The sequence below is a fragment of the Anolis carolinensis genome, chromosome 3 (genome assembly GCF_035594765.1).
Source record: "Anolis carolinensis isolate JA03-04 chromosome 3, rAnoCar3.1.pri, whole genome shotgun sequence".
In the NCBI taxonomy this organism is placed as follows: Eukaryota; Metazoa; Chordata; class Lepidosauria; order Squamata; family Dactyloidae; genus Anolis; species Anolis carolinensis.
Window position 1 is genome coordinate 72,247,670 of NC_085843.1, and position 12,140 is coordinate 72,259,809.

Genomic DNA, 12,140 nt, shown 5'->3' on the forward strand with positions numbered 1-12,140 from the left:
ATTCAGATGGAAATAATATTTACTTATGTGCAGTATTGTAAACAAAGCAAGAAAGATGGTATTTTAAACATGTTGTTTTCCTAAGAGGTGAAAGAGAGCTATTATTGTGTGATGTCGTCATTTGAATATTGGACTACGCCTTTGGGGGACCTGGGTTCAAGTCTCCACTCTGCTATGGAAGCCCACTGGTGACCTTGGGCTGAGTGCGACTTGCCCAAGGTCACCAGTAGGTTTCCATGGCTGAGTGGGGACTTGAATCTTGGTTTCCCAAAGTTTAATACTGGGTTTCTCATCCATCATATACTACAGATTGAGTAACCCTTATATGAAATGCTTAGGGCCAGGACTGTTTTGTGTTTTAGATTTTTGTCAGATTTTAGAATATTTGTCTTTGCAAGTCCACACATAATTTTGGAGATGTGAACCAATTCTAAACACATAATTCATTTATATTTGAAGTTTAATTTATGCAATATTTCAAATAATCTTTGTATAATCATGATGCTGGGGAAAATGGAAGGAAAAAGGAAGAGGCCAGCCAAGGCAAGATGGATGGATGGTGGCCTTGAGGTAACTGGCTTGACCTTGAAGGAACTGGGGGCAGCGATGGCCTACAGGACGCTCTGGCGTGGACTGGTCGATGAGGTCACGAAGAGTTGGAAGTGGTTAAACGAATAAACAACAACAATTTTAAATAATTTTGTGTATGAAACAGTTTGTACACTTTGAACCTAAAGAAAGCTCTATGGAAACACTTTGGATTTTGACTTCTGGATAAGGGATATTCAACCTCTATTTTTATAACAGAATCATACTTGAATATATTAGAACTATATGTGGCGGCATCACAGGTCTACTACGCTTTGCTTGATCATGACATACTACTTAAAGAGGCCCATCTCTGTAATCAGTGCTAGGCTGTGCCAGTCTGGGTGTTGATAAAGACAGTTCTCTCTGGGAATAAAAATATGTTTCCTCTTCAGTACAACTCCTCCCAGGCCGCAGACATCACTCTAGCTTTGAGGAAGCCTATTAGGGTATATAACTCCCATTTTAGGTGTGCCTTTGTATTGGTTGAAAGAGCAAGAGTGGCATGTTGCCTTAGAACTGCACAGACCTACAAAGAACTGTTCCAAGATGCATACTCAGGGACAATGCATATAAAGCTGTGTCAGTTCTCAGCTGATGGATGCAAGAATATTTGTGCTGAGGTCCTGTATCAGAGGTTGTGATGATGCATGAGGCACTGAGCAAGACATCCCACTGTGTCATGAGGGGTCCCATACTCAATGGGACATGCTCTGTAATGGCCACAGTGCTGGCTCTGCTTTCATAATGGTCCCAATGAAATAGCCTCAGCTTTCCCCCTGAGAATACAAATTCAGCTTTACACAATCGTATGATGTGATTTGCCAGTTGTGGTTTTGTTAATGAATCATTTTTCCATCTGCCATCGGTGTATGTGTAGGGTGTACCATTGGTGGCTGTTTTGCTTTAGTGTGTGCCTTGAATCGGAGTAGGACTTGAATGGATGAGGCCCTGCACACCATGATGAAGGATGAAGATTCATATGCAAATTTCAGGGGTGAAGCCCAAACCTGGCTGTAAGGCAATTCACGTCTCTTACCTGCCATGCTAGTATTCATATCACATCTTCTGCAATGACTAGTTAAGACAAACAAATGAAATAAATGTTAGTGCATGGTATGTATTAAATCTTAGTCTTGCTTTCATAGGCACCCTTAAAATCCAATTCATGGTTATGATTTTAAAATAATGGGAAATATGGGTAAGCCACAATAATGATGCACTGTTTATCAGAAGAAAATGAGCAGGTGAGAGAAAATGGTTATATAATCCTTCGCACAGATGCTGCAAATTAGCATGGTTTCCTTATAGATTTCTGTGATTTTGAATATTAATATCTTCTCAAAATTTGACCAAAAATGTCCTCTTTCAAAGAGTTTTTCTTTTTGGTCTCTGCTGACCAGAATATGCCTCTTTGATGTTATGCCACAAAGATAGAAAGGCAACAGACTAGAAACAATTTTGTTGTCTTTTTTCTTTATAATTATGCTAAGCTTAATCATATCCTGAGTTATATCCTAAAATGAATTGTCCCTGTGGCAATCAGCACAGTCTATTGAGCTACATATGATATTTTGTGTGTGCATTTTGTCAGAGTGACAGCCATTGTCAGTGAAATAATACTGACACTTAAAGCTCCAAAATGTCTAACAACAACTCTATTGTTATGATTTATTCCTTTCTTTGGCACCCTTTGTAAGCTTTGAGAGATGTTGTAGGCACATGAGTCTTGATCCCTATCGTCACATTATTGAAGGGATGGCTTCAAATTCAATTTAGTAAAACCTTAAGGAACTGTTCAAGCTGAGTTCGTGTTTCTATTAAATCCTGTATCAAAGAAGAAAGCACAAAATGTAGGTGAGCAATCCAGATATCTAAGTGGTTTCCTATGCCAGGAATGCATAACCTACTGTGAAACCACTGGACAAGAAAAGATGAAACTATCACAATAAAATAAAAGACTATGTGGAGATCTGATCAGAATAATTTTTTGTGCCAGAGAATATAAAATTGATTAATCTATTATTAAGTATGTCTATCAAAATATATTTTGCTCCCTTGAAGGATGACAGAAGTATTGGCTCTGAAAGTGGAGTTTTAGAAAGTTATGGACATGTTTTGTATATTCATGAACTCCCAGTTGAGGGCCTATCAAGAAAAAAATACACAAAGCTTTCAGTTTCACATAAAGGTCTTTAACTGATTTGCTAATTTTACAAGCAATAGCTGCCCCACCTCTTATGCAGAAAATGTTAGCATTAAACAGTAACAAAGAACGAATAATTGTACTCTGGCACTTAGGTTTGGATTCTGAATGGACAGTAATAACTTTGCTGGCATTTCCAAGGATCCCCACTTGAGTCTGAGTTTCTATATTATGACTACCACAGAAGTAGCCAATGGCTGTAGAAGCCGAAGAATGTAGTGTGAACCTATGAACAGGCCTTTTGGCAAAAAGGTGTCTCATAGCTACTGCCAAAATTGTCTCTTTAGCTACATTCCCTGTCTTTCCAAGTTATAGTGGTTGTGGCAGATTAGAAAAAGCAGGATGTTTCAAGTGTCACCTGTTCCGCTTCTTCCACTGCCCCTATCATAAGGAATTAGCTTTGGTACTTTGGTAAAGGTCTGACAAAAGCCACAAATGAACTCACTTTTCCAAATTCAATAAGGCACTAAAAACATTACATAAGTCCCATCAAAAGCCCGCTCTTTGGTGAATAGTCTGTGGTTTACTGTACTTTGGTTCACGATGGGAAGGAATGCTCAAGACTTCCTCAGTAAGCAGGCAACTCAGGATAGCTGTCACAGAATCACACCACTACATTGGAACTCCTCCAGGAATGTATTTATTTACATTAAAACACTATTATACAAACTCAAAAAAGAGACATTTCAGAGGGAAGGCATGCCCAAGCAAACACCCCTCTCACCCAATGCCATTTTGTTTCACTATATTCAAAATGGGAATTCTATGATCCAGGCCTACTGGGAGGGGAGACCTACCCAAACCTCACATGAGAAGATATGGTGGGCACTGTTAAAAGAAATCTCCCCCTGAATACTTATTTCTTCATCCAAATAAAACTCTTGCCCAATGGTTTTATTTGTAATTTATTTATGTAACACAGTGTAGAAAGCTATCAGTTCAGAAGCAATGATTCTGTACAATCGTCCTGCAGAAACATTTGTAGGATCCCCGTTAATTTTTCAACCAGCAGGCACTTTCCCCACCCCCCCCCCCCACCCCTATAAAAGTGCTCACAATTAACAGGGATTCTTTTTTAAAAAAGATGAAAAGGTACATGGGAAAAAAAGTATTACCCCCTTAATGCCTAAGGTGTGCACATAAAACAGGCACAAAGAAACAAACGTGTATTCCCATGATTTCTACATCACTAGTACAGCAGAAGCAACAATCTGTACAATAAAATGCAACTGCAGAAAAAAATAATCTTAACTCATCTGGAATACTTTTCTAAAAAAAATAAGAATCATAATCTTGATCGTAAAATGCATAGTGATCAGAAGGAAAACTCAGCAAAGAGAAGCAGCTCAATCCCACATACACAGAAAGCATCCCCCATCAATTCTTAAAGCATATTTCAATTAGGACTTCCCCCCATCACAAATCACAAGAATAATATACAACTGGCTAAAGGAGCTATATGATAAATAATTGGGAAAGAATCTATTCATGCACTAGTTCGGTACAGTTAAACTTTACAGTACACAAAAAACATTCATTAATAATGTAGTGTAAAGATTGAAATGTAAAGAGAGAGAATACATTACTGATTTTATAATTCAAGTTCAGGCATCTACTTGTGTTACAGCACAGCTGTCAAAAGGCGATAATGAGTAAATAATAAAACAAAGTGTTTTTTTGTTTGCTTGTCTGCTTGTTTCCACATTATTCTCTAACTGAACACCAATGGGCAGTGAAGCAATCATTTGCTGTCCAACTCTTGAGGCTGCTGTGGTGTCCTAATTCTGCATCTGTTCAAAGAACTTGTAGGTTGGGTTTTCATAGCCATTTTGTTGCATCTTAGAAAGGTGGCGTTCCTCTGGTGTCACTGCAGCATCCACCTAAGGCAGCCGGAAGGAAAAACGAGTGTCATTCCTGGCATAGGCAGTTTATAACTGTCACATTTACTTTTGTGTTCCTAATAATAATAATAATAATAATAATAATAATAATAATAATAATAATAATAATAATAATAATAATAATTATAAACCCGTCCTATCTCCCCAAGGGGACTCAAGGCGGGTTCCAAACAAAGTGGCAAACAGTCAATGCCATAATAAAACAACAAGAAACAAGCCAAATAAAAAAAAGTAAAACAACTTGAAATAGAGTAAGTTCGAAAGCAGCATTCCCCAAACTTGGATCCTCCAGCTGTTTTGGACTTCAATTCCCTGAAGCCTCAGCAGGCTTTGCCAGCAGTCAGGAATTCTGGGAGTTGAACTTCAAAACATCTGGAAGACTTAACATTTCGGAAACGCCTCTTCAAAGGAACAATCACCTAATAAAACATCAACCAAGAAGTGTGTTACACAGGGTCCTTCCACTTTGATTGTCATGACAATATTATAAGGAATCTTGAGATTTGAAATTGAGGGAGGGGCCTTCTAGCGCTATTACATAAGCTCTGTGGCTCATAAAAATGGGAGGTCACAAATGAAGAAGTGATGTGGATCAAGAATGAAAGTGAGAAAAAAAGTCTTCAAAAGAAGAAATGCAAGATGATGACAATGAGCAACTATGGGCCAGTTTGTATTACACAATTATAAAAGTTGGGGGGCTCTAATTGGGGAGCTCTAGAAGGCTCTGAACAATGCACTGCAAGTGGTGCAAATAACCTAACTGTATGAGTTCACAGATGACCACTCAAAGAACTACAGTTGCACGTAAGCAACTGTAGTTCTTCTACCACACTCAATATTTAACTGATCCTTGATATTAAAATGTGCTAGCGGCTACTTAAATGAATATGTATTGACAATCTTCAGTTCTTCTATTCTACCTTCCCCCTAACAGTTCCCATAATGGAAGTGTCCCGTCTCCCAGGGGCCTGATTTGCATTTTCCCATGGTTGTAGGGAATAGCACCCTTTTTGCATTTTTTTCCAGGGTTGCTGCAGACTCAGCAGTACCCTGACAGTTAACCATTAGCAGAGATTTGTAACCATTCTGCAAAGCCTTTGCTGCTGAAAGCTTGCAAAGTATCCTTTTGTTCTTGAGACCGCCCCTTTTCCTGGGGATGAAATCTCCATTTTGAGAAGCCTTTTTTGCCTTTTTACAGAAGAGAAAAGAGCTCAGATGTGCTTGTGTGGTCAAGCCAGGCCAGCTCAGACAAACCATTGTAAGTACTGATCTCTTGCCTTTGAAACTGGTGCTGAGCTTAGGTAGGGAAAGACCTGCTCTTTCTAATATAGCAACTCAGCACTGGGGCAGAGAATATCTCAGGATTTCTCTGCCATTGGAAGAAACTCCTACTACTTCGTCTCCAAACTAGCTTTAAGCTTAGTTAGGGAAAGATCTGCTCCTTCTAATATAGCAGCTCAGGGCTAGGGTAGAGAGCATCTCAGGATCTCTTCGCCTTTGGAGGAAGTTAGCCCAGCAGCTAAGGGGAAAAGCAAGAAAGAAATATCTGCATGATTTTATAAGTTGATTGTTTATATTTGTAACCTTAACTACGTGTGCCATGTCTGTCAAGGACTTTGAGAAAATAAAAATCTTGTTTGATGTTCAACTTGAAGTGGCCTTGGTTACTGGGACTCCTGAGTTTCGAAGTAAGGCCCCGCAGTTCACCCGGGCAAAGAAAGCAGCACATCTTAGTTTACCAAAGGTGCCCGGGTGTGATGGCATAGGAAACATCTATAACTTTGTATGAATCACACACGATCTGTTTATAATCCATTTGATACAGCTCACATTTGAGTCTAGAGGTTAATTGTCTGAACATTCCTATTTAAATGTCCTTTAATTTTCATAACTACAAAAAGCATTAATAATCTGCTGCTTATTCAACTTCTGAGATTCTTAGAGATGCTGTCTCTGGCAGCAAAAACTATAAAGAGAAGTGTAGTGCAGTAATTGAAATCACAGTGCAAGTGTTTTTGTGAGACACTCCACACCAGTGGTTCTCAACCTGTGGGTTCCCAGATGTTTTGGCCTTCAGCTCCCAAAAAATCCTAACAGCTGGTAAACTGGCTGGGATTTCTGAGAGTTGTAGGCCAAAACACCTGGAGGGACCCATAGATTGAGAACTACTGCTCCACACAATCTCTATACCCAATACATCTAAAGAGAATTGTTCAAAGAAATGTCCTGCTTTAATTATAGCCTTAGAAAAGAATATGGATTGTGTAATACATACTATGCACGTACATTTCAAATGAGAATATTATTTCCAACATTCCTCACAAAATAGAGTATAAGTGGTTAACTTCAATAACAACAACTTTATTTTTATACCCTGCCCCATTTCCCCGAAGGGACTCGGGGCGGCTTACATGGGGCCACGCCCAGGCGAAACAGACATTATAAAACTCACAATATAAAAACAGATCAGTAAAAACAAATAATATCGCATATACAAAAATCATACATTGATAAAATCCTGAAAAGAACATAAAACGAACTGGGCCAAAAGTGCAAGTAGTGCGAGTTATAATTAGGGGAGAGGTAAGTAGCAGAGACAGTATCATACTCCTAGTACTACATAAGTAGATTCGGCTCTATTTTTACCGCTCCTACCTCAACTTGTGGAATAATACTAATTGTAACATTCACTTACCTCCACTACACCATGATGGATGGATGTATACTGTTTCTTCTTTAGCATCACCAAAGTAATGACAATCACAGTTGCAATTACAACACCGCCCACCATTAGTCCAATGATGGCGCCTTTGTTCGAGCCTACATCTTCAGCAAAGAATACCTAAATATCAATAGCAATGGTAGAAAATTAGTTTCAGAATTTGAGAAATTAAGGAACAAGGCATTCTTGGGACTTTCTAACTTAATACAAATGTTAAGCTACTATCCAGTGATTTCTCAGGCATTTTACTTGGTATCAAGTTCAATATTTAAGTTATTTGCTTATTTATTTATTTACAGTATTTATATTCCGCTCTTCTCACCCTGAAGGGGACTCAGGGCGGATCACATTACACATATAAGGCAAACATTCAATGCCTTAACATAGAACAAAGACAAGACAAACGCGGGGCTCTGAGCTGGCCTCGAACTCATGACCTCTTGGTCAGAGTGATTTGTTGCAGCTGGCTGCAGCTGGCTGCTCAACAGCCTGCGCCACAGGAAGTTACATTTCCTTGGTTGAGGAAAATTAGTAATGTGAAGTTTTTTCTTCTAATCTTGAAGATCTTATTATCTAGCACTACTAAGAACTCCATCTAATCAATAAGAACTTAGGTAAATGTTGAGAAATATGGAGCTACAAATGATGTGAACTAATAGACCTATTTGCAAGACACTCTGGAGAGGGAAATCACACATTCTTGTAATAGTTAGCATTTCTGCAGCCTCTGTAGTGGAACTAGCAGTGCTAAGGAAGAAGCTAGCTTTCAGGAGATACCCAGAGAGAATATAACAGCAGAATTCAATGTGTTTTCTGACACTATTGGGTAATAAGAGTTCTTAAATGTTTTAAAATTAAATCTGGATGCCAGATTATGGATTTTATCTAACTATGAGAAGACATCAAACAGGTAAAAGGATAAATAAAGGATTTCTACTGTTAGGGTGATGAACAGAAGTCAATTAGGATAAGTGGTATGCATCCTAGAATCAAGAGATACATGACAGTATTGTGTGGACAGTTAGCTCCTAAAAGGGTCTTCATTATGCACCAATTTGCAAGGCAGGCAGTTTACAAAACGTATTGGAAGACTAAGAAATTAATTAACTGATAAGGGCTGATGTCCTCCATGGTTGATCTTAGATTAAGAGTTGCTTATGCATGACTTCTACGGGTCCCCTACCACCAACCCCAGGATTCACCATTTCGCTGTTATAGCCCCCTTCCCATGCCATTCCATTGCAGGTGGAGAACTGACAGAAAGGCATTTGCCTATGGGAAAATGGCCAGATCCCGTCTGCTCTCTGCAAGCAACAGAACAGTAGAGGATGGGTGGGTATCAGAATGACATGAGTCCTGCAAGGCTGCTTCAGTTATAGCAGAGGAGGGAAGGGAATTCCAACCTTTACAATGACCACAGAGGTACATATGCAAGCAGCCCAAAAAGTACAGGGAAACAGGCAGAGTATCCTATTCTAGTTTCCAGAAGGAAAAGATTTGATTGCTACTCACACCATAGGATTTCATTCACACATTAATTCATTTATGTAATATATTCAATTATATAATTATTGCGATTTTTTAAAAGTTAAAGGATTGTGCATGACTGTTTGGAAAGAGACCATAAACGATGCTCTTTCTACCCTGAAAAATCCTACAGAAGTATTAAAACAATAAAAGGAAAAAAACAAAAACAAAGAGGAAACCATGAAATGAAATAATGTAATAATTACAGCTAAGGAGATATACGATACAACACAATTAAGAACAAATGAATATTAATTGTAAACTTAAAACTTGTTAGTTAACCAGATTTTGTTTGCATTTAAACTAGGCTATACTATATTCAATATATTTATATTTGACTTTTCATCCAAGGTGTATAAGGTGGCACACTTTCCGCACAAAAACAGACACAACGCAGGGTGAGTAGTGTGTTTGTCTTCTCCTGTCCATGCATGGCAACTCATAAACTTCATAGATTTTTTTTTAGGCAAGAATACCCAGATATGGTTTTGCCAGTTCTATCCTCTGAAATATAGCCCACAGCACCTGATACAGTCATTCTCCTGATGCTTTTTCTAAGGGAAAAAGTAGCAAAACATGGATTTACTAATTACTGTAAATAATATATTCACCAGTTTCTGATGATGTACTTCATATCCCGAGTCATGTCTATACTCTGCATCCATTTTTAGTTCTGAGGTCTCTTCTGTTTTCACATTGGTTAATCCAGAACCTAGATTGTGCAAACAAGCAAGACAAAACCAGAGCAAGTAATACAACCATATATTTCAACAACTGCAATTGCTAACAGAAATTATATTAAGCAAGGAAGCCTTTAAATAAATATATGCTGTGAGATAATGAAACAGGATGTGGTTTTAAAACTTAACAAAGAAACAAAATGGGACAAAATCAGGCAATGACTTTAATCCCATTAGTTAATTCAATGCAGAGTACATCTACAGACTTAATTGTTGAATACTGAGTAAACAAATACCACTGATACAATTGGTTTACTGTAGTTAATATTAATAGGATTTAGACCTCAATAGATTTTCAACAGTGGTCAAGGGAAAACTGTTTCAAGAACCAATTTAGCACAATGGTTGCTTCTGAGAATAGTTCACAAAAAGAAAACCACAAACTTAAAAAAACCCCCAAAATAATAACATAAGATTCCTAAGGTAAAGGTAAAGGTTTCCCCCTGACATTAAGTCCAGTCATGACCGACTCTGGGGGTTGGTGCTCATCTCCATTTCTAAGCCGAAGAGCCGGCGTTGTCCGTAGACAGCTCCAAGGTCATGTGGCATGACTGCATGGAGCGCCATTACCTGCATTTCTGCAATTCATTAAATAGCTCATCACATGACAGAACCACTGGAACAGACTGCACCTCATTAGCAATTTTGTTCCGAATCAAGGTGTCTCTTCCAGGTATCTTTCATGGCATTATGAAGCATAGTGGCTCAGCCTTCCAAGGTTGTGCTGCGCTTCCTTCTCAGGTACAATATAACAAATACTGAAGCTAGTATATAAGTTTTAGCAATTGCATTGTGATTACTTTAAATGACAGTTTACAATTATGTCTGGAACAGAAGTGTACGTTTAACCTCTGATGCCAAACCAGGATATAAAATGCAATTTCTTGTTTCAGACATAACATGAAACTGCAAAACAGAGATGAATGAAGTATGCCCCTTGAACTGTAAATGGCCCTCCAAGATTGGTTTTGCAGCTTGTGGTCCTGCCAGGATTCCTAAAGAAACTTTGTTCTGATTCCCTCAAAAAAGTGAAATTTCTCAGTTAAAGAGTGTATGATAAAATGGGATAAGAACTTTGGTTATAACTTACAGATGGATCACTGGGAAATATATGGTCAAAGAAGCTGAAATTCATATTGTGTTATAACTTTACAGATAACTTTTGTAAAATAATGCATTATTGGTATATGACTCCAGATAACCTGTCTACAATGTATAAAGGTGTATCTAACCTATGTTTGAAATATGAACAATACAAAGGAGCACAAGTGATGGACATGAGAAAAAGCCAAAAATTGGATTCAAAAGAGTGTCTCATATGAAAGTCCCAGGGAGTGAGGAATGACATTTAAATTGATAGCAGGGCTATCCCATACTATTTGACATTTTTTTAAAAACCCTGTTCTTTAAAAAAGTAGTTTCTTGCTCACTTCTTGTTTTAATTTTGGGGCTATTTTGGCAGCCCATGTGGGCTTGGACTCAAAGCAGTAAACTGGCACCTTGACCCACCAGATGCCCACACTGGCTCTAAAGTAATCATCAACCAAGCGGTAAAGTCAGTTCATGAGTGAAAGGGGGGATGCCCATCGGCTTGTTATTGTTTCTTGGTAAATAAACCTTGATTTATTAACCTAGGAACGTTTTGTTCTAATGAACTCACTGAGAAAATTTAATGAACCAAATTAGAGAGACACTCCTGTGTGTTTTTTCTCTGAATAATGATATTGTCAAGTTTTCTGTCAATGTATAACTTTAATATATTACCTTTAGGAAAGGGGATTGTGCCAATGCAGCACAATATTCTTGGGAATGAAGTCCTAATGTGTATTGAATAGTAATATTTAAGCACATAAAATATTTATAAAGGGAATCTCAGCTTTATTTGCATGTATTATGTAAAATGTCATAATATTTGGATTTAAACTTTCAACACTTAATCTCTTGCTATCCTAAACCTTCGTTAAAAAACAGAAACCACTGTTAATTCTAATTTGTTTATCATAATATTTCCATACACGAAGAGTCTGAGATCTATAACAGAGCAGGCTGCTAAAGGTATCAGTGGCAATTTCTTTCTAATTTCGAGATAGTCACCATTTTATGGACACAGCATGAGATGACTAGAAAGGTGCTACTATAGAACTATAAATCCCCCCCCCCCCAAGTTATATAATCAACAATGCAAATTAGTCTTAATGAAATATATAGGTTGTTCTTCAAAGTTCAGATGGGCTCCAATTTGCTGAAAACTTTGCTAAGTCAAAGAAAAACCCTTATGTCCTAAGAGGGGTCATAAACAGTACAATAGGGGTAGACAACTGTGGCTCCCAGGAGCAACCAACAGAGTTTCACAGTCTGAAATGATACAACATGACAACAGGCACAAAGCCATTTCTAATTTTGACAAAAAACTTTTTAAAGACGTTAATCAGGAAACAGACCATGTGTGCATGTGT

The 12,140-nt window shown here is 38.0% G+C and overlaps 1 protein-coding gene across 4 annotated transcripts in view; it reads right to left on the reverse strand.

The window, feature by feature from the left end:
• Nucleotides 1-3,418: 3,418 nt before the first annotated feature.
• Nucleotides 3,419-12,140, reverse strand: part of app (amyloid beta precursor protein) — a 230,683-nt gene continuing 221,961 nt past the window's right edge. For all 4 annotated transcript variants that reach the window (XM_062975031.1, XM_062975033.1, XM_062975030.1 and 1 more), the window contains 3 exons: nt 9,556-9,656; nt 7,391-7,537; nt 3,419-4,674 (listed from right to left, as the gene is read on the reverse strand). In XM_062975031.1, the coding sequence (XP_062831101.1) occupies nt 4,573-4,674; nt 7,391-7,537; nt 9,556-9,656 (350 nt within the window). In that variant the 3' untranslated portion in view covers nt 3,419-4,572. The remainder of the gene's footprint in view (nt 4,675-7,390; nt 7,538-9,555; nt 9,657-12,140) is intronic.